We start from the raw sequence: 26,926 nt of genomic DNA on the forward strand, positions 1-26,926 counted from the left end.
CGTTGTTGACTGTATTGTTGTTTTTAAAAGTCTTTCGGGAACTGCTCATGAAAACACTGTGTAACAGAGCAGTGTTAAAGCTGAACAAATAAGTAAGTCCAAACTAAGCAAATGAAGAGGTTTCACACTGACAACATGATCCAGATTACACTGCCAACCTTGAAGACACATCTTTATGAGCGACACCCTGCCAGCAAAAACCCTTTGCTAACAGCTATGAATCATGTTGAAGCACTTTTTAAAAACTTGGTGTAAATAGTTCTGCACTGGGGAGATAAAAATCAAGCAACACCCTATCTAAATAAACATTGCACAACAAAAGAGTGAAAACAGAGAGCAACATGAAAGCTCTGCCATTCCAATGAGTGGAATAGAAATTAAGCAAGCAATTATTTGAGGTCTTTTTCAGACCAGAATCCCTGTTAGTTACACCACTTTCAAGTTGGTATGACTTCTTTGTTGATAATGAAGTTGTGCTGGTGTGACCGAGTACATAAACAAGCATTTAAACGAGCAAATCTTTTGAAGAAGAATGCCTTCACATTCAGCGGGGGCTTAAAAACAGTAGCTAATGGTAATTTCCCCTTCCTTCCTGATATATCCTTCTCCCAAACACAAGCTTCAAAGTTCTCCAGAAGAAACAGTCAGCAGGGGGGAATGATTCTGGGGTAGCCTATGTCCAATACTTGGGCATGTCATTCCAAGAGACACAGCTTTTAACATGCAACACAGCAATGGCATCCTTTGGTTACTGGGCTTTTCTCTTTCTCCATTTCATTCTTAAAAACAAGATGCCAACTGAGCTCCTTATATGCGAAAAGGGACACAGTGCTAATGGATAAGAGACACAAATGGACAATGTTAATACTCCGGTAAAACTGATGGAAGTATGTTGTTTCACGGATAATACTAAACCACAGTTTAGAACTTAGTGCACAGGATAAATGGGAGCTAAGCAAAGCCTCTCTCTCCTCCCTTGTGGCTGGGAGAAGGACTACGCTAGTGTTTTCTTTTACCTTCACAGAATCCTAGCTAGTTGCCAGGTAGGAGTAAAAGATTGTGGTTTAAAACAAGCTACTAAATTTTTAAGCAAGTCAGCTTCAAGCCATGGGTTATAAAACTGGCTTGTTAAACTAATCCAAGTTTGTTTCAAAACACTTTGGGGCGAGGGCAGCATGCAAGCTTGAGGATTTGATCAGGCTCCTTCCTGCCCATTAATATAAGCACTTAGTGACCATACAAACCAGAGTCCACTGTATAACCCCATTTATAAGGCTATAAGAGATGTTTGAAAATAAAATGTAACTGTTTTCAAGCATATGTTTTATTTCAAATGGATTTATTAATATATTTAGTTTAGGTTATTTCAGCTTAAGAAATGTCTGCTACAAACATCCCACCCACTCCTTTTCCCTAAAGGTTAGGGTTAGAGCTGGGGCTAGACTCCAGGTTCAAATGCACAGCAAACAATGAAAATATATGACATGTGCATTCAGTAGTGGCTGGGAGCTATTCATGTTAAGTCACCTTTTTTTCTTTTTTCTTTTACTTTCCACAAACAAAGCTGCACCTTCATTTAAATAAAGAAAGATTAAAAGATACTGGTAGACGTTGAAAGCTGCCAGCCCTAATAATCTGCATTGCACAATGCACAAAGAATTTTTCTTTGTGGAAGGAAATTAACAAGATAAACCAGACATGTTCCACCTCTAATTTCTTTGACTGTAGGATATTGCTGCATGTCATTTCACAGTACTCCACCCATACATTACCCTAGTAGATGTAGAGACCCAGCATGTGCCAAGAGAGAAGCCTGCACCAATTTCCTTGCCAAAATCTATTTTGTCAATCATTTTGCAACAACTACACTAAAGAAGGTAGTTTCGGCCAGACTAATGTAACATTGGAAGCATTTTAATTTTTTTGCCCCCAAGTTTTCTTTGTGCATCCAATTAGATCTATGGAGTTTTGCAAGCACAAGTCAGTCACATATTCTTGCCTTAATCCTGGGAAACATATGTTTTACAGGTAAACGCCCAGGTCTGGAATGAGTTCACTTTGCTTACTTCTCCAAGCAATCATATTCTGGAAGTCACAATAGCTTCTGGTTGCACACCTAATGCTCTTGAGTCACCCATCACATTATTGTTAAGTGGGTGTGACTGCTTCCAAAATCTGAATTTGCAAAGATGCTGTAGGTTACTGTTTTAATTTGATCACTCTCTTAAGAATGATCTGTCAACCCAGAGCTCTGGACCAGATAACGTCCTTATTTTCTTTTGAAAGGGAAAGTCTGGTACATTCAGTGCACTTTTTCATTGAAGAAAATGGGTGTACATGGTCAGCAATTTAGAAATAATCACAGTTTGTGGCACTTTTTTCAAGCTGCCTGAAGAACCTTGACTGGATTTCAGAAAGTTGTCATCTGCTTTCAATGTACAAAGTCATGCTTTTAACCTCAGTTTCCTAGCTGGTTCCCCCTTAGCTGTTTTAGGAGTAATCCCTGGTACCACTTGTTCACCAAAGGAGTGACAACAATCCAGAATGTGGCAGCTAGACTGGTGACTGGGAATGGCGGCTAGGACCATATAACACCAGTCCTAAAGAATCTTCACTGGCTCCCAGTTTGTTTCCAAGCACAGTTCAAAGTGTTCGTACAGTGGTACCTCAGGTTAAGTACTTAATTCGTTCCGGAGGTCCGTTCTTAACCTGAAACTGTTCTTAACCTGAAGCACCACTTTAGCTAATGGGGCCTCCTGCTGCTGCCGCGCTGCTGAAGCACGGTTTTTGTTCTTATCCCGAAGCAAAGTTCTTAACCCGAGGTACTATTTCTGGGTTAGCGGAGTCTGTAACCTGAAGCGTATGTAACCTGAAGCGTCTGTAACCCGAGGTACCACTGTACTGACATTTAAAGCCCTAGACAGCCTCAGCCCAATATACCTGAAGGAGAGTCTCCACCCCCATCATTCAGCCCAGACACTGAGGTCCACCTCCAAGGGTCTTCTGACAGCTCCCTCACTGCAAGAAGTGAAGTTACAGGGAACCAGACAGAGGGCATTCTTGGCAGCGGCACCCTCCCTGTGGAACGCCCTCTCATCAGATGTCAAGGAGATAAATAACTACACAACTTTTAGAAGACATCTGAAGGCAGCCCTGTATTGGGAAGTTTTTAATGTTTGCGGTTTTATTATGTTTTGGTATTTTGCTGGAAGCTGCCCAGAGTGGCAATAACAATACTTTTATTTTTATTATTAGTCTTGCTCACTTGGTAGAGCATGAGGCTCTTAATTCGAGCCCCACCCTGGGCAAAATATTCCTACATTGCAGGGGATTGTACTAGATGAGCCACGTGGTCACTTCCAACTCGACAACTCTATAATTCTAAGTCACATGGCCTATTAAAAGTGGAAGTAATCCAATGATAAGCCTTACACTTCACTTGGCAGCAGAGACAAAATTTATCAGGCATTGTGCCTGCAGGACAAGACTGTTTCCATTATAACAATTTCACAAATCAAGTTGCAGTTATGACATATGTAACTGTGCAAATCTGGCATTAAAGGGCTCTTTCTGCAGTCATAAGAAAATTGTGGTAGACAAAAATTACCACATTCTGGCTATGCTAATACAAAATGCAATGTGGGTGGGAAGCATTTTTTTATTTACGCATTTAAAATTCACACTTTCATAAAAACATATCAAGGCAGTATAAAACATATGAGAATGAAATCAACAAAAGAATCCATAAAAACATGTGTCACTCCCACCCCTACTGTATTCTATATTCATTTATGCTCCTATATTTTATTCTTTAAAACTGATACAGTTACAGCAGAGGAGCGGGTGGGTTCATGACCAACCCTATTCCTGTGACTGTAATTTGTTTTAGCTGTTTTAAACTCTGAGTTTTAAATTGCTGTAACTGCCCTGGGACCACCTTGGCGAAGGGTGGGTAATAGCGTTAATTAAATAGCAGTAACATGATCTCAATGTGTATCAAGGGACGCAGGTGGCGCTGTGGTCTAAGCCACTGAGCCTTGGGCTTGCCAATCAAAAGGTCGGTGGTGGACAAGGTGAGCTCCCGTTGCTCAGTCCCAGCTCCTGCCAACCTAGCAGTTCAAAAGCACCCTAAAAAGTGCAAGTAGATTAATAGGTACTGCTCCGGCGGGAAGGTAAACAGCGTTTCCATGCACTGCTCTGGTTTCGCCAGAAGCAGCTTAGTCATGCTGGCCACATGACCCAGAAAAACTGTCTGCGAAGCGGACAAACCCCAGCTCCCTCGGCCTATAAAGTGAGATGAGTGCCGCAACCCCAGAGTCGTTCACAACTAGACATAACTGTCAGGGGTCCCTTTACCTTTACCTTTAATGTGTATCAACCCCACACTCCTGTTGCTGCTGCTACGTATCCCGGCCCTGGGAAGGGTTCTGACTCAAAATGTTCTGGGCAGAAGCGAAAACTTCCAAATAGCCAGTATAAAGTAAGTCAAGTAAGAACCAGAGCCGTTGTTCACTCAAATGGTAAAGAATTGGCAGGCTTGACTTCAGATATTGATGGTTAGAGGTACTGGTGGTTTTAGATGGCATTGGATGCCAACTCAACTGTTGCTATTACGTATTACATGTGCCCCAGGGCCCCTAAATCATGGAGTCAGCCTCGATAAGCACCATAGCATGGAATATCATGTTTAAATAGGTAAGGCCATGTATACATGTGTTATGTATACTGCTCAACACTGTTGGGAGACTTTGCCCTGAAAAGTACCATACAAATCCTGAAATAAATAAATCCCTAATTTTCCCTGCCTCAAAAAGCAACTAAGAGATGCAGCTTAAGTGCTACACACAATGGAATTAAGTTGGTTTAGAAGTTATACAAATCAGTGCGCTGACTAAAAGCAACATTCCTCCAGAGAATACACGAAGGATGGCAGCCAAGGAAACAATTAATAAATTATATGGGCAAGCAACACCTCCGCTCAACCTCAGTTTGCACTCACCATGCTGTCAGAGTGATCAAAGCTGCTGCTTCAGTTTTCACATATAGTTTGACTCTGCTAATTACATAATAATATCCACTGAACCAGACATCTCTACACTGATGATTTTCAGAAATTGGAAAGCAAGTGCCCCAATATTAACCTGAGGGCTCTCAAACAACCAACAGGCCAGCAGGTCCATTTAAGAAATTTACTAGAAAGCCTAAAAACTCTCTTGGCAAGTATTCAAAAGTCCTATTAGGAATCTTCTAGAAACTCATTCTGATTAGATTATGTGTTTCACCATAATTTGTATAGATGCCTTTCGCTAATAAAAAAAGCTCAAATAAAGTGTATACATAAAGAAGCAAATTAACAAGAAGGAATGACTAGATGTGCCAGCTAGAAGTCTATGGTAGCAAAAGCTCTTTTTTAAAAGGCCAGTTATCACCATTTCCACCTGTGCCAAGGGAAGAACATTTGAAATGCTAATCACTTTTTCTTGACTACCACTGATTTCAGCAAAACCTCCAGAAATGACAGCATATATGGAAGCCAACACTCTAGGTTTAGTAGCCAAAGAAATGCTTTTCATAAGTACTTGCAAAGGGCAATATCCAATTGTGTCCACCTGCTAGTTTTATCAAAGAGTTGTCTGTAACAAATGTTTCTTTCCAATTGACAAATAAACAGGGATTTTCTTATGGGAAAATTGCACTGGAAAAACTGTCATGCGCAGTAGTTATATGAAGTGATACAATCTCAGAAGAACTCCACCACATTACTTTGCTGGGTGTTCACTGACCAGAAACATATGCCTCAAAATCTCCCTCAATATAGCATGTTCCCTTCAGAGTCAATTAAAAACAGTACTTCACTGTCAAGGGCTTGTTAGCTGGAGGAAGGAGAAAAGCACAAGACTTTTCTCAGCAGTAAAAGAGATAGCCCATCCAACTGCTATTAATGACAAATGATGCTAGCTTGTAAAGTTTCCCATGGTCTATTTAAGTTAAAGGTCAGTAGGCGGTCTGGAGGTACAGCACTGGTGAACTATTTTTAAATCATGTCTCCTGTTTCAATACATTAAAATATATTTCGGTAGAAATATATTTCATCATACCCTTTTGCCAAGACAAACATCCTCTTTTTAATTTTCTTCTTTTTTAAGTAACTCTAAACTTTTGATACACAGAAGCTGACGGTCTCTCTGCCTGAACTGAAATTGCTGTCAAATCTAACTTTTAACACACTGCTCTAAGTGCCTATTAACAAACCACTCACTCATTGAAAAGAGAATACCACTGAAACAGGAGACCTGAACGATGACAAACCAGGGGCCTGCAAAATTCATTTCACTTGGCATGAAGCAAAGCCTTTCCTGCAACTGTTAAAATGCCATTTTTAACATTGAAGCATACATTCTACATTTTACCTAGGCACAGATTTTGCTATGCTTAAGTACTACACAAGACATAATAACCCTACAAAATATGTGACTATCTGTCCTACATGTCAGTGTACATAAAAGTGCATGGAAGCCCTGTGTTTCTAAGCGGCTACACTTCAGTCACTGTCTGAGAGCTGCAGGCTGGCCTGGGAAGTCTCAGAACTAAAATGTTTGCATAGACAGAATTAGAAAGCTTGCTTTACACAGCTTTGTCACTGAACTTCTCCTGCACCTAACTTCTCCTGCAACAGGCACCTAAGAGGTTAGGTCAGAGCAGTTTCTACTGGTAGGCAGGTAGACCAAATTTGGGATCAAATTCTATGCTATCATAACGGCAACAAGCTGAAAGTTATTTAATATATTATACAGACGCCCTCTGACTTACACAGGGGTTACATTCCAGGCATCTGCATGCAAAATTGAAATAATGTAAAGTGATTTATTGATTTATTGATTTATTTATTTATTTCGTGGCGGCCTGTGTAAAAGCGGCCATGCTTAAGTAGAATGTGCATAAGGGGATGGGGGTGAATAAGGGGGTGCCTGTAATTATATTTCTAACCACCATTTAGAGTTTTTGTCTTATGCATCAAAACCTGTTAACCAGTCTATGTAGGTAACCAGCAATTCCCATGAGAATCAGGAAAACGTGACTACTGGCTATTTGAGTCCAACACATGCAGCTGCCTGCCCTACGTAAGGATCCATTTGGTGCCCAGCACATATTAGAAAAAGTCCAACCTTCCCAAATCTTTTATACCTTTTGCAAATGTTGATGTATAGGGAAACTTCACCAGTGTCTGTTTAGGTGTACAATGCAGTACCTACAATGGAAAGTACTAATCTTTCCCATCTGTGCATATAAATCAAAGCACGTTTCCAAAAAATACTGGTTTACATTTGACATAGTGAACACCTACACTGTCATGTTATTCAAAGAAACAGTCACTGCCAACTTGCTTAGCAGCACGTTTATTCATCTACTACTCCTGTGTTCTTACATTATGAAAACGAAGTAGAGGTGCTACTCATTTTTCACTAGCTCATTCATAAGCAACAGCATCAATATCACATTACTTCCCCTTCCATCACAGATTGTTGATACAACTCTGTTCCATAACACAGTGAAGTTATAATCTAGTCTAGCAGCAAACAAGTTTAGAATCCTGTGTTGTTTCTGAGCAGGATACAACTCTTGTTGCCCTGAATGTAGAGAGAAGCACAAACATTGGCTAGTTTTGCTTCATTAGTAAAGGGAAAGAAGAAAAAAAAGCATAATTTCAACATAAGCGGTCCTATGTGGGAAACATCAGGAAGCCAGGTGGAATGCCTGCAAACTTTTAACAGTGCAATAACATTGCATTTTTTCTCCAGGCAAATCTCCACTATCTCCACTTGTCTTTTGAAGAGCCCTTGAATAGGCAATGCTTTGCAACACTGGTGATTTGTTTGCATGTGTTTTTGAATTAAGTCTCTGGCTGTATTTTGACAAACTCAGCAACAATAGTTCTACTACCAGGAAGGTATAAACCTACTAAGGATAGGCTATGTTGATGACATATTATTAATCATAATATATGCCTGGTTTCTTCATTAGGAAAGACACCTAAACTACTAAGCTGTGGCCTAAATATGTTTCCATAGTCCTAAGATTTGCCTGATTACCCCAAACCCCAAATTAACTATCTCAGAAAATTAGAATATTAAATGAAATCAGCAAAACAAGGACTGCAAATAGAGCAATATTGGACCTCTGTGAAGTAGAAGCATGAATATTTACTCAGTACTTGGTTTGGGCCCCTTTTGCATCAATTACTGCCTCAATGCAGAAGAGCTGAAGGCTGCTATTGAAGCATCCTGATCTTCCATAACACCTCAGCAGTGCGACATTATTAATTTGGGGTATCAGCTGTATGCCATAATCATCACAATTATAACAAATAAAGACTTGACATATCTCGCTTTGCATGTCATGAGTCTATCTCATATATTAGTTTCACCTTTTAAGTCGAATTACTGAATAAATGAACTTCTCCACAATATTCTAATTTTTCGAGTTTTGCCTGCAGATGAGAAATTGGAAGCTATTTTGAATTAGGCATTTATTCCCTTGTTCTAGCTTATCTCCTGAATTTATTATGCTATACAAATAAAGTACTCAGTATTTTATTACATGACACAAATGAGTTCAAACATCATATTTTATTCTTCTGTTTATGTATCCTCCATTTGAGAACTATATGCAACTACCTTATGCAATGATCAAACACAAATAAAAGGCCTTCACAAATGAACGTATACTTCTCAACATTCAATGGTATGGTTTCCATTCACCAAGCACAGGTTTCTTCTTGAAGGAGATTTGGGGAGTGGGGAGAATTAATTGGGTGTTTCCTTGCTTGTCTGTAATCAGTTTGGGTCAAAAACTTCCTACTGTACTACATAATGTATAAAAACAAAGAAAGCTGTTTTCATTTGTTAAACGAAGACTAGTATTGAAAACAAAATCACCCTTTGGTAATAAAGTAGAGCTAGAAAAATAAAGCAGAAGCTGATATTACATTTCAAGTTAAACGACATGTATCATAATAATTCAAGAATTAGTTTTGGAAGTTACCCATATTAAATAGATTTTACCTAAGGTAAATTTGTATATTTAATTCTCTTACAGTGATTGTACTGATATGTATGCAGGGAAACTGGAAAGCCTTGTCCCCACCCCCCACCCCCAATGTTAATTTCTCTCATTCATCTTTGCGTTCTGCAATTACAATCCTGATTACTTTATACATTTCAGAATACTGCAGTGAATAAGATCTGGAACTTGGAAACTAGTATTTGAGATTTTGTTTTGCAGAACTTAATAGCCACAGTTAGCAATCCTGGTTGTTCAAACCATAGTTCAGACATAATGGCAAAAAGAAAGAAAGCAATGAATAAAGTCCTGTTTATCAGAGGGAATTGAAGAGGAAGGAACTTGTGATCACAGTGGGTATTCATCTCAATGCAGCCAAAGAAAGCTATCTGTAGTGTGTGAAATCCAAATGTTTATAACAGCATACTTTTCATGGTTGTTTGCTTCATTTTTAAGAGTTAAAGAGAACCATGGGACCAAATGTCTGATATAAGTTTCTAAAGATCCCAACTATGTGTTTTTTTTCCCCTCAAAGAAACTTCTGTTGCTGACAGTTATTAGGGAAAACTAAATTTGATCAAGGAGTGGTGGTGGTCCTTCTCTCTCTTTTCCACCACTTAACCACCAAGGAGCTATGTAGGAACAGACACAGCTACACAAAGCAAGGTTTTAGGTTTTTAAAAATATTTTACACAGACACTTTGTCACAATGCCTACAGGCATCACACACACAATAAATTCATACCTATATCAAAGATGCAAAAAGAACCCTCAGCCTGTATTCAGATTTCAACAAACAAGTGCCCACTATTGTAAAAAGTGTTCTGTCCTTCATTAGCAATATGGCAACTTGTAGTTGTACATTTCATTATTATTTTTTATCCTGACATTCTGATTTATTACCCAATAATGTTTTTGTTTTCCAGTGAGGGTCAATTAAGTATTAATCCATTACATTAATGAACACCAAAGCAAATCGTTATCATTATCTAGCCAATTATATATTCCTGCTAATCTTTTGGAAAAATAATTTTACCAACATGGGAGATCTCAGTTCTCTTACCTGTCAGAGCTTTCCTGTGTGATGTTTAGATTATATACTGAAAGGATGCAAAACCCTAACAATCTAGAGGTGTGCAACTAAGCTTTGAAAATCTTGCTATCTCAAAGATAATAAGTAACACTTCCTAGTGTCCACATCTGTTAATAACAGGTTGTTACATAACAACCACCATTTCAATCAACACTTGTTCCTGAAATGGTAGTGATATCATTCGTTATAATGTTGCAGGATTTCTATTCATAACAATAGCAAACCAGAAATACACTAGCCTTCTCCAGAATATCTTCCGCACTACAAGTCCTGTGTTGAAGCACTAACTTGGTATATAAGAAGAGCTCAACTGGTCAGACCAAAGGGTCCATCTAGTCTAGAATCCCGTACCTACAGCAGCCAACCAGAAGCCTATGGGAAGTCTGCAAGCAGAACATAAGTGCAACAGCGCTCGATCTCCACTTGCAATTCCTAGCAACTGATGAATTGCATACCAAGTGAATGCAAGGAACTACATGCAGGTGAGCAAAACACTCCATTCCTCCTTTGCTCCCAGGACAGAAAGGCAGTGGTCTGCTGCGCAAGGGGTCAGAGCTCTCCAACACTCCTCTGCCAGCAGACTAGCAAGTTATGTGGACTTACGTACAAGGCCGCAATAAACAAGTGTGTAAAAGTAAGGCAACCCTGGGTTAAAGGGTCCCTGGAGAGTTATGCAGGACCTGACTCTTTAAAAGGCCATTTTGCACATCGTGGCCACCCACTGTATAACTTCCATTGGCCTGACCATGTCATGAGAGTTGTGTGCACAACAACTCACCACACAGAATGTATTATCCCCCCCCCCCCGCAAGCACCACACTTTTTGCGGGGGGGGGGGGAGAGCTCTCAAATGACATTTTAAAAATCACCCAACAGCATAGCAAGCTGCTGCACAGAAATGTATTTCCAATATGACAACAGTGGCAGCCATAATATATAAACTGACCCCAAGGCTCAAGTTAACACAAGGCTGTAAGAGAGAGGCAACTTGGAGATTAGAAGACCACAAGACTGACCAAAGCCAAATTCTATTGATGTGTACAAATGCTTCCAGTGAATAAAGCCCAGGTGATGCCCCTGGGAAAATACAAGACAGCTGTGAAAGTCTCAGTACTCTTACAAACATGGTGTAGCAAATGGCACAGTCCTCCCAGTGCTACTTTTCTGTTTGCTGAACTTATCCAGCAGAACACTGTACTTACACGAGTCAAAGAACAACAATTTTCAAATATGAAATATTTAAATGGTTTCTTTAAAAAAAAATCTGGGTTAATAAATGTGTGTCATTTTTGCTTGTACAGCAACAGGTGGTGATGCTACTTGCAATGGTAAAACTATTGTATGACACTGAAAGCAAAGAATGCAACTTAATGTGACATCAATGCATCTGGAGATAAAGCACTCCTAATATTATATGGGGAAGCTCATAAAGAACTGTATATGAGCTTTGCAAACACTTTTTAAAATCGCAAAGCTGCTACAGCAAAATCCTTTGTACACCCACAGCATCTTCTGCCAACATCTACAGCAGCAAAGTATCACTATTTACACATGGTTATTATTAAATACAAACAGACAGCAGATAAATCACTCAGCTTAGATGAGAATGGAAAATTCAAGATGGAATGATGTGCTGTGCAGTCAGGGCAAAAAAAAAAAAAAAAAAAGAGAGAGAGAGAGAGAGAGAGAGAGAGAGAGAGGAGTTTTATGTCTATCACCACCAACTTTGCTTAGTTTCGATAGAATTCTCCCAGTTCCCACTGTGGGCACATTTTATGTGTAGTTGCAGAGTTGTGTGAAATGCTTTAATGGGGGGGGGGTGATAAAGAAGATCCTTAGAACACAGACATTTTGCTAGCATTTTCACTAGATCTAGTAAACAGAAATGGCATTTGAACCTGTGTTCAATTCAACCTGAAAGACATTTTGAATTGTTTCTTTTAAAGTATTTATGCTGTCAGAAAGTTCATTTTGTTTTGAGTTGGGCTCCACAATTTCAAGTGTTATAAAGAAAAAACAGCACCAGGGTAATTCCTCTGCATCAAGTGTTCTAAATTATGTGTTCATACAACATCTGTATCTGCTGCTAGAAGTGGAGATGCAAAGCTGCATTGATCCAGGTTTTGAAGACTTAATACATAGTTCATATTTTCAGGTATCAAGGGCCTATGTTTAGCACTGCAAAAAGTGCCTCTTCCAAGTTACCTGGAAGCAGTTTTTTATTCTTATAACTCTTTGGTGTGGATTTCTTGGGTGAATTAGAGGATAGGAAGAGTTCCTGCCTTGCAGCAGGGGGCTGGAGCAGAAGACTTCTGGACCCTTCCAAACATGTGGTATCACAGAGATGTCTGGTTCCTCTCTCCTCAACTATACTTCTTTTCCTAGAGATATGCTGCTGAGTATCACCTTTCTAACTCCTGCCAAACTCACTTAGAAGGGAAGAGGATCTAGATGGAAGTACCCCAAACAAAAGTCAGACTGATGATACTGGTTGAGCCTTTCAGGACACAGTAGCGTATCTCTACAGAAAGGAAGGTTGCAGCCAAAACTCCAAGAAGGAGAACGAGAATGTCAACACAAACACCAACCAAAATCTGATGCTCCTTTGGGACAGAAGGGCCCTGTGGTTCCATGTGTATTTTTATGAAATACAATGAAGGTTTACCCCAGGACCTCCATGACACTTTGCACCACAGCTAGATGTGAAGAACCCCAACACCAGAAGTCACTAAAGTCGCATTTAAACCCTTATGTGGCTGTTCTAAGCAAATGAATGAGGCAGGGGAAGGAACTTTCTGAACACAGTCATACCTCTAGTTGCGTCAGGTTGCGGATTCTGTGTGCTTTGCGCATGCACAGGAGCACTCTATTGCGTCATGCGCACGTGCAGAAGCAGTGCTCTACTTACGGACTTTTCAGGGTGCGGATGGCACCCTGGAACGGATCTGGTCCGTAAGTAGAGCTACCACTGTACTATGAATGCTCTGGGTGGGGGTGGGGTGTGTAATATTTTATGATGTTGTTGTATATTCCTTCAAGAAGCTCTCCCTTCTCTAACACAGGACTGGTAGGTTTTTTAAAAATAATAATAATAATATACAAACTGAACTGTGAGAAGAGACAGGCATGGTAAGGCACTTTGTAAAACACTACAGAAATTATCAACAAACTACAGTACTTAAAAGGAACAGAGCGGAGAGCTGGAGCTGCCAGTCACCAGCCTGCCTCTCCAGCTGAGGTGAAGAGTTGGGGGGGGGGGGAGGAAGAGAGGAATAAGCAACTCTACCACTCACGCACCCCAAACAAAACCAAAAAGCTGGTATCGTAGAACTTATCCCCATCTGGGGCTATCGCAACCAAGCAGCGTTGTCCGAGAAGATCCAGGTAACCCTGGAAAGAGTAGACGCAAACGCACTCCCAAGTTGCTGCGCATGTTGTGCTTTGTGTGAGGCGGCTCTCCCCCCTTTCCAAGTCCACACCGAGGGGTCCTGGACCCTCGCAAAGCCCGCGCCTCCTCCGCCACCCTCAGCCTGAGGGGGACATAGTAACGCGAGGGGGGCGTGAGGCGCCGCTGCCCTCCGGGGTTCCTGCAGGTCCGTCCCCACGGCGCGCTCGCCTCCCCTTCCCCCAGCTCGCCCTCCAGCCAGCTCTTTCCCGCCCCCCATTCCCCGCTTCCTGTGGGTGCGCGCCCGGCGCCGACTCACCCGCCGAGCCCAGGAGCAGCCACAGCAGCCACATTGCCCCCAAGCGCCACGGCCGCTCCGGAAAGTTTTAAGGCTCTGCCGAGCGCCTCCGCCTCTCGGCCCAAGCCCGGCCCAGGCCCAGGCGGCTGTGCGGGCGGGGAGGGGGAAGCGGGAGGAGGGCCAGGGGGAGGCTCCCTCCTTCCCCAGCAGCCGGACCCTCACGCCCAACCAGACAGCCAGACAGCCTGCCTGCCGTCTACGCGCTCGCTCTCTCGCTCTCCCGTTCGCGCGCAGCCTCTGGAGCGCAGGGTGGCGAGGCTACTTGGTGCCATTGCACAGCCCTCGCGGCGTCCCTGAGCCCAGGCGGCCGCCGCCGCGCCCTGCCCTGCCCCGCGGCGCCCCTGTTTCCCGAGCGCCGTCTGCCCGGCTCCGAGCAGGGCTCCAGTTTGAGAAGGGGCCCCGAGCTCGCTCCGCTTCCCCTCCTCGCGTCTCCGTGGACAGGCTTACTTTGGAGTAACAGCCGCCGGACTCAGGGGCTTGCCCTCTGAGCAAAACGTGTGGAGGCTTAGCTTGCTTGGAGGTAAATGTGTTCAGGCTTAGCTTGCCACTCAAGTCAGTGGAACTTAAGAGTGAGTCCGGCTAACCCTAAGACTAAATGAACCCTAGGGAAGGCAAAATGCTGTTGCCTTCTGGTTCACCTACCTAGCCACCAAAGGGATCTCAAAGGTCATTTTGTCTGGGCGTCTCCTGTGCAGTACTTCCTATGCAACCTGCAAAATATCCCCTGAAAAATCCAGAGTACACAATAGACTGCTTGCTCTTCCTTCTCAGTTTCCATTTGCATTGAACTGACCTCTCTTATATTCCACACATCCTTAAACATGCACACGTTATTAGATGCCAGGAATGGACATTCACCCTCTATTTTGTGCCGAGCAGAGAAAAGATGCAAAGAGCTTCTTCCTGTGAGTGAGTGCAGTGGTGTCTGATATAAGTGCCCTTTTTCTCACCAATGTGGCTCCATCTTTTCTGCTCTTTTAAAGGTGGCAGCCATGTTGTGTTAAGCCACACACTCCTGCTGCAACTATTTTGGGACTGGGACACCCCACACTTTCCCAAAATTCCAAATGGGCCAGTGCAAAAGAGGGTAGCGTGCAAAAAAACAACAACCTGAGAGCATTCAAAATGAACGGCAAAATAAAAGAGAATTGTGTCTCAAAATCCTGGGGAAGGGCAATGGGCAACCCCTGGTTTTCTTCATCAGCAGGTGATTCAAACCTACTTTGCTCTTGATAGGTGGCCATCCAACCTCTGCTTACAAACCTCTAAGGAAGAAGAACCTACCACGTTCTGAGGAAGTCAGTTCCACTGTCAAGCAGCTTGCACCATCAGGAAGGTATTCCTGAAGCATAGTCTATATATATTGTGGTGTTGACTGGCTTCTCGCACCGTGGGCCAAAAGAATGATCCTGCAATACCTTCTGCACACAAACAGGCTTGCAGGAGAGGATGGAAAGTATGGCTTCTTGTGACTGAATTGCTTTTGTTGTTTCCTGACTGTTCAGGATATCCAACACAGGGCTAGTTGTGTAAATATGCATTATTCATTAATAAGGATACCCGGTGACCTGATTTTGTCAGGACAGGAAAAAGTGCTGAATTATTGAGAAGGAGTCAGGGAGAGAAGGAGCATACAAGCACAGTGCTGAACTCTTTTCTTATTTATTTTGTTACTTCAAGTTTCCATTCATGAGTGACTGTAACTCCATAGAACTCCTGTACACCAATGTAGGTTGGTCAATTGCTACTTTCTGTGGTTTGTTATTATTACAATTTAAGGAAGCCCTGGAGCAGTACATAATCCAGTTTGCAATTATGTGAACAGTCAGCCAAGCTACTGAGGTTTCCATCCCATAATGCACACATATTTAGTAGGCCCCAGCATACTTACTTCTGAGTAAACACATCATATGCTTGTTTTCCAGCTTTTGTATCTTTGCACATTTGAAAGCAGGAATGAGATGGGAGCCTATGAAACCTACACTCCTGTTCCTTTTCACAGTTCAGCCAATCTCTCTTGTTTTCTTCTGTGTCAAAAAGCATATCTGCTCTCATTCTTCATCTCTTGATCTCACATTTATCTTCCTGGAATCTCTTGTTGACTGCCAGTAATGGAGTTTTTCATCATAACTAATCAATCAGAATTCTCTTGGTGAATTTACAGTCTGTCTAAAGTAGTCAGATTCCCCAAGGTTCATGGTTAAGGAAATATGTGCAGTGCATTTTCACAGCTTATGTGTGGGCACATGGACCAAATGTTTGTGAACCAAATCCTGATACATCTGATACATCCCAAGTTTCATTAGGTTTCACGTATATATTTTTTCTTTAATCAGTAATAATTAAAGATTTAAGGCTCACTGACTAGGGCTTTGGCTCCAAAAGACTGGTACGCGTGCCCAGCAATGTCAACGCTTCTTTCATAAAATTTTCCCTTTTTTTGTAATTCAGGGGAAATACAGATAATTTTGGAATACAAGAAATTCAAAATGCCAGCTTGCATTTATTATTAAGAGGCAATTAGAGTTTGTTCAAATACTGCATTTGTAACATTCTAATCAGCAGTCTCACATCAAACCTGTTTGATAGCAGTCTCAAACCAGTCTTACATCAAACCTGTACAGTACAGTGGTACCCCAGGTTACAAACACCTCGGGTTACAAACACTTCTGGTTACAGACTCCGCTAACCCGGAAGTAGTGCCTCAGGTTAAGAACTTTACCTCAGGATGAGAACAGAAGTTGCGCGGCAGCAGGAGGCCCCATTAGCTAAAGTGGTACCTCAGGTTAAGAACAGTTGCAGGTTGAGAACAGACCTCCAGACCGAATTACGTTCGTAACCAGAGGTACCACTGTACTAATATTTATAGTTAAACCATTTCTCTTGTCTTTCTGCAGAACTGCAAATGAAATTGTTAATATCTGGTGGACCAAACTCACTCACTCACTTATGTAATTTTCCACTGTTCTCTATAATGCACAAACCAAATATATTTTAACATGGTATAGCCTAAAGACATGTGATAAAAGTTCAACAACCTTGCTGAAGCTAAGCAGGTCTGGGGATGGATGGGAGATAATCTGATAACTTTAGGTAGGCTGCCTTCAGCTTTATAAAATGGAATAAAAGTGTTTTAACTAAATAAATAATAAATAATATGTAAAATAGGCTGTTTCCCATACATATGGATTGAAGACACTAATTTGGACTTCTGAGTATAGGAGTGAATTGATAGTCTTTTAGGGTATGTAAAGATAATGTATTTGAGAAACTTTATTTGCACACAGATAAAGAAAAAAAACATACACATGAAGAAATAAAAAAATAAAAAGGCACAACTATGATTGCGTTACAGATGTTTATTTTTCTGTCACAGTTAAATAGGTTTAACAGGTATCTGTTTTTCTGTCCCACCTTGAGGCTTTTAACCATGACCCGCAGTGGCTCTATCATACCGCCCTCAAGCCTTTGCAAAGCTGCCATATGTACACAGCTTTATTCCCAGAAAAGACCTCAGAATACATTTAACAGGGGCATGAAACTACTGAGTAACTTTATTTCAGCCAAGAACTCAATTCTTTATGTAATAGCCTAAAGCTGCCAACTGGTTTTTAAAACTGTCACCAACTAATCTGCAGAAAAATACTGCTGGGTACAAGCTGAGTTCGTGTAATTCATTTTTAATATAGCCAACTGAGAAGCCTGGGTTCTAGAGATTTATTGATGAGGATTTCATATAATTTGGAGGGATGAATGTTTTTCATTATTATTTTAATACCTAGCATTTTTTTGTTGTTGTTATAGATTGAGTGAAGCTCTGCCCATCAGTCATTAAATTCCAAGTGCTTGCAGTTAATTTCTGGAGCTGAAAATGGCTATTCGCTGCAGGAATTAGTGCCAAAAATAAAGAAGATATTCTAGCCACTAGGACTATGAGCTCTGTGGGACAATAAGTTTGTTTCAAATCTTCTCTTCAGGCAGAATAACACTGTAGTTTGAACATCTTGATAAGCCTGTCGTTGAGAGAGAGCAAAAACAACACTTTTGGAATTGCTCTTAATTCTTATCTTAATTTTTAAAGCTTAGACAGAACATAAATACAGAATGCTGTGTAAGCTTTAGTAAAAGAAAAATAAAACCTAGCTACGGGATTGTTTTTAAATTGTATGCCTCTGTATTTCATATTCCCATTGGGTTCCCTTTACTATAATGAAATATATTTCCCCTTGAACCTCCCGTTTCTAAACAAAGCTCCTTTCCCATCATCCGGTGAAGTAATACTAACCCTGAATTTATAAGCGTCTCTGTTGCTTATTATGAAGCTACATTTAATACTATTAGATGTGATTAAAACACAATAGCTGTGTTGTGCAAGTGCTAGCACTTTTGCACCAAAGAGGGGCATCTCTTGCCAGGTTTGAAGTTTATCTGCCATGGGCTGAGAGTGCGTTTTTGAGAGAGGTAGGGCTGTAGTACAAGATACCCGAAAGGGCCCCTTCCATTCAATTTTCTGATAGATTTTAAAGACAATGCATACCATTTCAAAACATGGTAACCATATGCCATTTTCCTCCTTGTCAAACATGCTATAATGTACAAGAGTTGAAATGAGCATCTCTAAGGCTCAAAGACATCAATAATTGATTCTAACAACTGTGGGGGGAAAGGAAGGTCACACAAGGACACTTTACCATTCCCTCCTTCTTCCAGCCTCTTTCCTCATAAAAAGCCCTTCTGATGAGTCAGGGATGGGATTCAGGGGAGAAGGGGAGGTAATTGACCAAATTCTGCTTCATGCACAGAATGTGGCTGACTCCATTTTGTTTGAAGCAACTCCTACTTTCTCCAGCAGCCCACTCTAGCTCATCTCATGCCCTTTAGGAGGGTCCCCTGATTCACCAGAGAGGCTTTTCTGAGGCTAAGTCCCCTTGTAGAACTCAAGCTTAAGTGTTTGCAGATACCCACTGCTGTAATGGACTAGTGACGTCCTCTTTCTGAGTTTTCTCGCATGAGAATCCTAGCTTAAATGTTTGTGGACACTTATTCCTGGGTTAAACTTGATTTAAAAAAAAAGAATTAAGATAAAATATATGGATTTCATTCCAGTTCTAAAATACATTAATGCACTCATGTAATCACACAGACTCCAATGTGCCCCAGCCCCGTGCATTAATGTGAGCACAATGAAGGATGTTGACAAGCTGGAACATGTGCAGAGGGCAACCATGATGATCAAGGGCCTGGAAACGAAACCTTACGAGGAGCGCTTGAAGGAGTAGGGTATGCTTAGCCTAGAAAAAAGGAAACTCAGAGGAAATAGGATAGCCATCTTCAAATATCTTAAGCAGGGATAGGCAACCTAAGGCCCGGGTGCGGTCCAATTGCCTTCTCAATCCGGCCCACGGACAGTCTGGGAATCAGCATGTTTTTACATGACTGGAATGTGTGCTTTTATTTAAAATGCATCTCTGGGTTATTTGTAGGGCATAGGAATTCGTTCATTCCCCCCCCCCTTCAAAATACAGTGGTACCTCGGGTTAAGAGCTTAATTAATTCCGGAGGTCTGTTCTTAACCTGAAACTGTTCTTAACCTGAGGTACCACTTTAGCTAATAGGGCCTCCTGCTGCCGCCACATGATTTCTGTTCTCATCCTGAAGCAGAGTTCTTAACCCAAGGTACTATTTTTGGGTTAGCAGAGTCTGTAACCTGAAGCGTCTGTAACCCGAGGTACCACTGTATAGTCCAGCCCACCACATGGTCTGAGGGATGGTGGACTGGCCCATGGCTAAAAAAGGTTGCTGACCCCTGATCTTAAGGGCTGTCATGTGGAAGAGGGAACATGCTTGTTTTCTCCTGCTCTGGAGGGAAGGACATGAGACAATGGCTTCAAGTTACAAGAAAGGAGATTCCAACTAAATATTCGGAAGAACTTTCTGACAGTAAGAGCTGTTCAGCAGTGGAACAGACTCCCACGAGAGGTGGTGAACTCTCCTTCCTTGGAGGTTTTTAACCAGAGGTTGGATTGCCATCTGTCATGGATGCTCTAGCTGAGATTCCTGCATTGCAGGGGGTTGGACTAGATGACCCTTGGAGTACCTTCCTACTCTAAGATTCTATGATTCTATGAATTTAACGGTACAAAGACAAATTTAACAGACATATTTTGAACAAAAGAATGACCAGATAATATAAATGACCAGATTAAAATAAACACAGATGCTGCTTCTTAGTAGCTCAGAAGAATACATATCTATGGAGCATGTTCGACTACGTGGAACCAGAACAATGGGACTGTTCACACCCACACAGCATGCATTCAAAGAATATGAGAGGCAGTCTTGGGACCAAGGAGGTTAGTCTTGCCACCTGCTTAGCATTCATGCAGCAGTTTTTATTGTTAAAAGCATCTCATATACACAGTCTCAGTCATCCCTGCTACAGCCTTATTAGACCATTATTGTCATATGTGATATTACTAATAGCAAACCATTACTAATAGCAAGTGTGGGTCCTTATGAAGTCAAACAGCACCATCTGTGCACAACTGGGAAGTATTATCAGGGTTGGGCGAACCCCAAGGTTTGCTGAAATACAATATTAAAGCAAAAGCCTCAGTAGGGTGGAGTCTTGCTTAAAAGAACTTACAGGTGGATTGTGCAAATAAAGTCTAAGATTTATATCCCACCCTTCATTAGAAATGATTTTTAAATGATTTTTTAAAAAAACACACATCAGTAAGATACAGTGTTATATAATGGAATCCAACACAATCCAGCCAGCAGTTCAGCTTCAAGAGCTTGCTTGCAAGCGTGTCTAATGCAAAGGGCTTCCTATATTTCCAAGTACGTGGTATTAGGTTTGCATTGTGTGTGAATCGAACAGCCTGGTCTTGTAATTGATGCTGAATGAGAACCAGAGTATGTCTTCACTAAATGATGGATTATTCCATACCAATCAGCAACCTTTGACCGTATTAAGCTGGCATCATGTTGTTCCAGCACTCCAGTGGAAAGAGCTTTGCTGATCTGCCACCTTCATTGATTGCGTTATTAATAGTGTTACCGGCCACCACAGTCTCTGCCGAGCGGTAGCAAAATTCCAGGGGTCTTGGCGCTTAACCAGGGTTTGTGTTCCTTTGGAATGAGGCACAGCGGAGACTATTGTCTTTAAGAAATATGCTTTATTTTACACATATTTACAACATGAGCTTTTCATGGAGGGAATACAGAGCATTTTCATGGAGGGAATACAAAACCAGTGTGCATGGTCTTCTCCTTTCTCCAAACCTGTTTTTCAAAAGGCCACCTTTTTCCCTGTGGTAACATTATATACAGTGGTACCTCTGGATGCGAACGGGATCCATTCTGGAGCCCCGTTCGCATCCTGAGTAGAGCGTAACCCGCGTCTGCGCAGGTCACGATTCACTGCTACTGTGCATGCATGTGACGTCATTTTGACGTCACGTGCAAGCAGTGAAACCTGGAAGTAATGTGTTCCATTACTTCTGGGTCACCGCGGAGCGTAACCTGAAAATGCTCAACCTGAAGCATATTTAACTCGAGGTATGACTGTACTTCCTGTTACCCTGGCAACCTCCCCCTCCCAAATCTGCAATTATCTTTTGGTAACTAACACACAGCTGGGGGAGGAATTCCATCCACTTCTTGTCTGACCCTGAATGTCTCACCTTTTTTCAGGGTAATGATTCTGTTATCACTTTACAGTGGTACCTCCGGTTAAGAACTTAATTCGTTCTGGAGGTCTGTTCTTAACCTGAAACTGTTCTTAACTTGAGGTACCACTTTAGCTAATGGGCCCTCCTGCTGCTGCCGCGCCGCCACCGCACGATTTCTGTTGTCATCCTGAAGCAAAGTTCTTAACCCGAGGTACTATTTCTGGGTTAGCGGAGTCTGTAACCTGCAGCGTTTGTAACCTGAAGCGTATGTAACCTGAAGTGTCTGTAACCTGAAGCATCTGTAACCCGAGGTACCACTGCATTTGATAGCACCTCTCTAAGCGAAGCAACTAAGGAAACTGGCTTGACTTCTTTTTTTTAAAGGCTTTGCTAAATCCATTGATCAAACCCCACATTTTCTAATTTCAGAAATTATGCAGAAATCCCGATACCCAGGAATTTTAGGGATCTTCACCCCCTAATGTATGCATTGTTTTCAAGCTCATAGATTTAGAAATCACAACTGTGTAACCTAAGCCAGTGGTTTTCAACCACTGTGTCGTGGCACCCTGAGGTGTCTTGAATGATGGTTAGGGATGGCGCAGGCAACACTGTCCTCTGTCTCTCTTTGCTTCCCTCCTTCCTCTGGTGCCCCCTTGCATCTCTGCTTCCCAAAGGCTTACACAGCAGTTTGTTGCAACAGCTCTGGCTACAAGCTCCACAGGCAAATGCTGCCTCTGGGGCTGGCCAGGGGGTGCTGGTTGCCAGGAGCTGAAGTGGCCTCGGAGTAAGCAAGCAAGAAGGCGAGGGAGCCCAGCCAGCAAGTGCCAGCCCTTGCTCTTAGGAATGAACAGACAAGTCCTAGGCCCCTGTGGGGCAGTGTGAGGAGGCACCTTTTTGGGGGCAGAGGGATGCAACTCTGGGCAGGATGCTGCCTGCCCAGAGGACTCCCAAAGAGAGGGGAGGTGAGAGAAGGCTGAGGGAACAAGGGAGGGTATTCGAAAAAGAGTGAGAGGCTGCCAGCTCTACAGGCAAGGGGTTACATAACTGGGCTCCTGAGCCCCACAGGGGTGCTACAAAAGGAATGTAGTTGGTCAAGGAAGCAGCAGACTCAAAAGGCTGAAAACCTATGACCTAAGCTATCAATTTGCATAACTGCTTGACTAACAACCAACACAAAACAAGTAGCATCAAGGACTCACCTGGGTATGTGCTCATTTTTGGTGCCAGATGGAATTGACAGATGCAGAGGGGGAGAAAGCAAGAGGTGCCAAAATGAAAGATTAGCTCAGCAAATCCATGGCAACCTTGATTAGTTATCTCAGGATTTCCCTCTTCACACATTTAACTAATGAACAAACTAAACCACCAACTGAACCTAACTAAATATAGAATGATTGTGTGGTTAAATGGGGAGGTCTCCTAACATAAACGATATAGCGTTAGGCAAGTCACTACCGTACGTCTTAGTCTCTGAACATGAATTCTATCCAGAATATCCGGGAAACAACAGCACATTTTGTGAGTTTCCCAGGAGGTCCAAAGGAGGGGGAAGGGCACCCTTCCACTCACAGTTTTTCCTCCAGCCTCTGCCCTCTTTTTCTCCAGCTGCTGGTACAAACACACCCATACAGACAAGTTCAAACATACACACACACACACAAGCAAGCCAGCAAGCAAGCAAGCAAGCAAGCAAACAAACAAACAAACAAACAAACACAAACAGAACAAGGACCACCTACTTGCCTCCAAGCGCATCAGTATTCAGCTTTAAAAAAATTAACCTACCCACCTAGGCATTTCTATTGGTGTTGCCTCAGGTGCTAGCTCCTATAGGTAAAGGTACCCCTGCCCATACGGGCCAGTCGTGTCCGACTCTAGGATTGTGCGCCCATCTCACTTAAGAGGCTGGGGGCCAGCGCTGTCCGGAGACACTTCCGGGTCACGTGACCAGCGTGACGAAGCTGCTCTGGCGAGCCAGCACCAGCGCAGCACATGGAAACGCCGTTTACCTTCCCACTATAAAGCGGTCCCTATTTATCTACTTGCACTTAGGGGTGCTTTCGAACTGCTAGGTGGGCAGGAGCTGGGACCGAAAGACGGGAGCTCACCCCGCCGCAGGGATTCGAACCGCCGACCATGCGATCGGCAAGCCATAGGCGCTGAGGTTTTACCCACAGCGCCACCCACGTCGCTAGCTCCTATACCATACTATTATTTCCATCTCCATCTCTGCCCCTCACCCAGTTCATCTGATTGGAAGGATCAGCACAACTGTTTCCCTGGTCTTTGTTTTAACAATTATGGAGACATTAAATAGGCACTAATTCTCCAGTCAAATTATTATGCAGCTTGGGGTTCCCTGCCCCATAAACAAGCCACAAAGAACTTAAGAATGTTTGTATGTAATATATAACAATATAGGGTTTTTGTTCAACCTGGGTATTTGTTTTGTTTTGTTTTGTTTTGTTTTTTTGTTTTTTTTGCACAGGCTGAAAAATGAGAGTGGGAATGTGTTTGGTTGTCATACCTCTTGCATCAGATTGATGAGTATAAAAATTTGAGGTCGTGTTAATTATGGACAAAACCTTACAATAATATACTGCAGCATTTCATAAATGACTGGCTGCCGCTTTGGTAAGTCTTTGAATTAGTCACCATGCTTAGTTGCAGGATTTTGATAGATTCAAAATCACAAACAATCCTTTTCTTTTAATTATATCACACCGAGATGATAAATGTGGCTTCTAGAAACATTTATAAAATGGACTTCTTCATTAGCATTTATCATACCAGCCAGGCCTCTTACCATATGAGCACATATCCATTTACCGGTTAAAATTCATCTTCATTATGGCTTTCTAATGTTTTGATCTTTTAACTCTGCTTCCAGCTAGGAGCCGTTCCAAAGACTCTGGAAAAATTTAGCCCCAAATGGCAATTGTGCAGTGCAGTGACCTAGACAAAGGTCTTCATTAGTCTTCCAATATTCCGCATGAAGGCGAGCCAGTGGAAATTATGTGGGCTAAGGAAGTATTAATTCCCACCATTTACATGCCATTAAGTGCCATTTTGTACATTGCATTTCAAAAGTGTACTAGAAAATTTTACATCTACACCTATATGTAATCTATTGTGACAAAGAGGCCAAGCTAGACATGGGTTAATGATGTGAATGCAATTAACATGCACTTTTTTGTTATGTAAATAGTACCTGCAGGAAAGTCTATGCCATGAGAAGCAAAAAGATTGACTTTTTCCTCTCCCTATCACATTCCTGAAGAAGAAATATCCACTCCCAAACTACTACAGTCATACCTCTGTTCTCAAACAGCTTAGTTCTCGAATGTTTTGGTTCCCGATCGCCACAAACCCGGAAGTGACTGTTCCAGTTTGCAAACTATTTTTGGAAGCCGAATGTCCGGCGGGGCTTCCGCAGCTTCCAGATGGCTGCAGGAGCTTCCTGCAGCCAATCAGAAGCCGTGATTTGGTTTTCGAACATTTTGGAAGTTGAACGGACTTCCGGAACGGATTCCATTTGACTTCCAAGGTACGACTGTATATGCATTTTGAGGAAAGCTTTCACTTGAAGCTAATTAATGTCATGTCTAGTTTGGACCAAATAGATGTTTGCAAAGGTAACTATGATACAAGTACAGTTGCGAGGCCTTTGTGTTATGTCCTTTAGGTGACTTTCTTCGGAAAAACTGCTGGGTTGGGGGTTGAGATTAAGAGGGTTTGAGATTAAGAGGCACAGTGCTCCAGGCCCAGTTAGCTGGAGGGGCCTTGTACGTAGGTCAAGTAATCCAGCTTCCTGCTTGATTTCCTGCAGGAAAACCAGAGCTTCAACATCCCCAATAGACAACTATCCAATATCTGCTTGAAGGCCTCTTGTGAAGGAAAAGAGCTCCCCTTCTCGTGGCGGTACCCAATTTAATTGTCAAACTGTTCTTACTAGAAATGTCTCCTAATGCTCAATCAAGCCTGCTCTCCTGTAATTTAGGTTCATTATTATTATTTATTAAATTTGTTTACAGTCGATCTCAGGGTGTTTCACAACATAAAAATGCAATATGAAAACACAAAATACATAATAAAAAAAACAAGAGCAACCCCCTCCCACAAACAAATAACCCCCTCCCCCACAAACTCCTTAGACCTCTTTCCATGCTCCGAGTCAGCAGTGAACCTCTGCTCTGTTCTGTGTTGAAATTGAGGTCCTGAATTTACCCCACCCCTTCCCAATGGGTGAGAGGGTAGTGACAAAACAGAACCAGAGGCTGGAGAAAGAGAGTCTGGGAACTATATTTAAAATGCATCAGCAAAGCGTGTTCTCTTAAAGAGAGAGCACGTGTTGCGGATGGGGCCAGACAAAACCCTCCAGTTAGTGACCAGGCCATTGATGGCAGTGGCCTGGAGCAGATTGGATGAAGCTGTTACTGGGGTAAATTTGATGTTGCCAATTTAGGGGTGGGATCAATGCCCATATATATGCAAGGTCCACAGCTTTCTCTTTCTCTTTCGCTGTGGACATCGGAACTGTGGACATCGGTTCTTCAGTACCGGAGTTAATCAGCGAGAGATTTTGGTTGTATAAATCCTCATTCCCCTCCTTTCCTTTTCTTCTTTCCTCATTAGCTTTTAGTTGATTTATCCCTGTTAATTTAAGTTGTTTTGTTAGTGACTTATTTTCCCCCTGTTCTAGCATCCCATTAGGGGGGGGAGGGCAGGGCCTCCCGGTCCCGGCAGGCTTACGGCCCGTCCTCGGCTGAGCTATTGGACCGGGCCGGGGGGATCGGCCTTGGCCTTGCCCGTCGTCGGGCGGCCTGTTTAGGGCCTGACCGCGGTTGTTCCCTTTTGTTTAGTGCCCCCCCCAACCTCTTATCGCGGCCTAGGCCGCAATTGCGGGGACCCGTCGGGACCCTAGCTGGCCTCGCGCTTCTCCGCCAGGCCCTTTCAGCCCCCGTGAGCTCCTCTTTTGCTCCTTCTCCGGCCCCTGATTCCTCCCCCCTCTTGCGCTTCTCCGGCGGGCGCCGCGGTCGCACGCGGCTGGGCCGGGCCGGCTGGGCTTGCCGCACCTACGAACCCCTGCTTCGGGGACCGTCTCGCGGCCCGTTAGGCCTGGCCGGGGGGCCTCCGCGGCCTCGGCCGTTTTGCCGGCCCGATCCGGCGGGCGCTTGGGAGCCTCGCGGCCCGGTTCGGCTCGGCGGGGGCCTTCCCCGCCTTCAGCATCTTCCCGGCTGGGGGTCCGCCCTGAAACGCGGCGCGGCGGCGTGGCCGACCGTTGAGGCCGACCCCCCCCCACCTACCCCCTCGCGGGCAGCCGAGGCTCCGGCCCGGCAGCGCCGGAGCCT

The 26,926-nt window shown here is 42.9% G+C and overlaps 1 protein-coding gene across 7 annotated transcripts in view; it reads right to left on the reverse strand.

Annotated features, from left to right (window-relative positions):
* Nucleotides 1-14,095, reverse strand: part of LDLRAD3 (low density lipoprotein receptor class A domain containing 3) — a 121,745-nt gene extending 107,650 nt beyond the window's left edge. For 2 of the 7 annotated variants that reach the window (XM_028727916.2, XM_028727897.2), the window contains exon 1: nucleotides 13,858-14,088. In XM_028727916.2, the coding sequence (XP_028583749.2) occupies nucleotides 13,858-13,891 (34 nt within the window). In that variant the 5' untranslated portion in view covers nucleotides 13,892-14,088. Of the gene's footprint in view, nucleotides 1-13,857 lie in introns of all 7 variants that reach the window. The other 5 variants (XM_077929100.1, XM_077929112.1, XM_028727907.2 and 2 more) reach the window with 4 other exon arrangements.
* Between the last annotated feature and the right edge of the window lie 12,831 nt (nucleotides 14,096-26,926).

This window comes from Podarcis muralis, chromosome 1 (assembly GCF_964188315.1).
Source record: "Podarcis muralis chromosome 1, rPodMur119.hap1.1, whole genome shotgun sequence".
NCBI lineage: Eukaryota > Metazoa > Chordata > Lepidosauria > Squamata > Lacertidae > Podarcis > Podarcis muralis.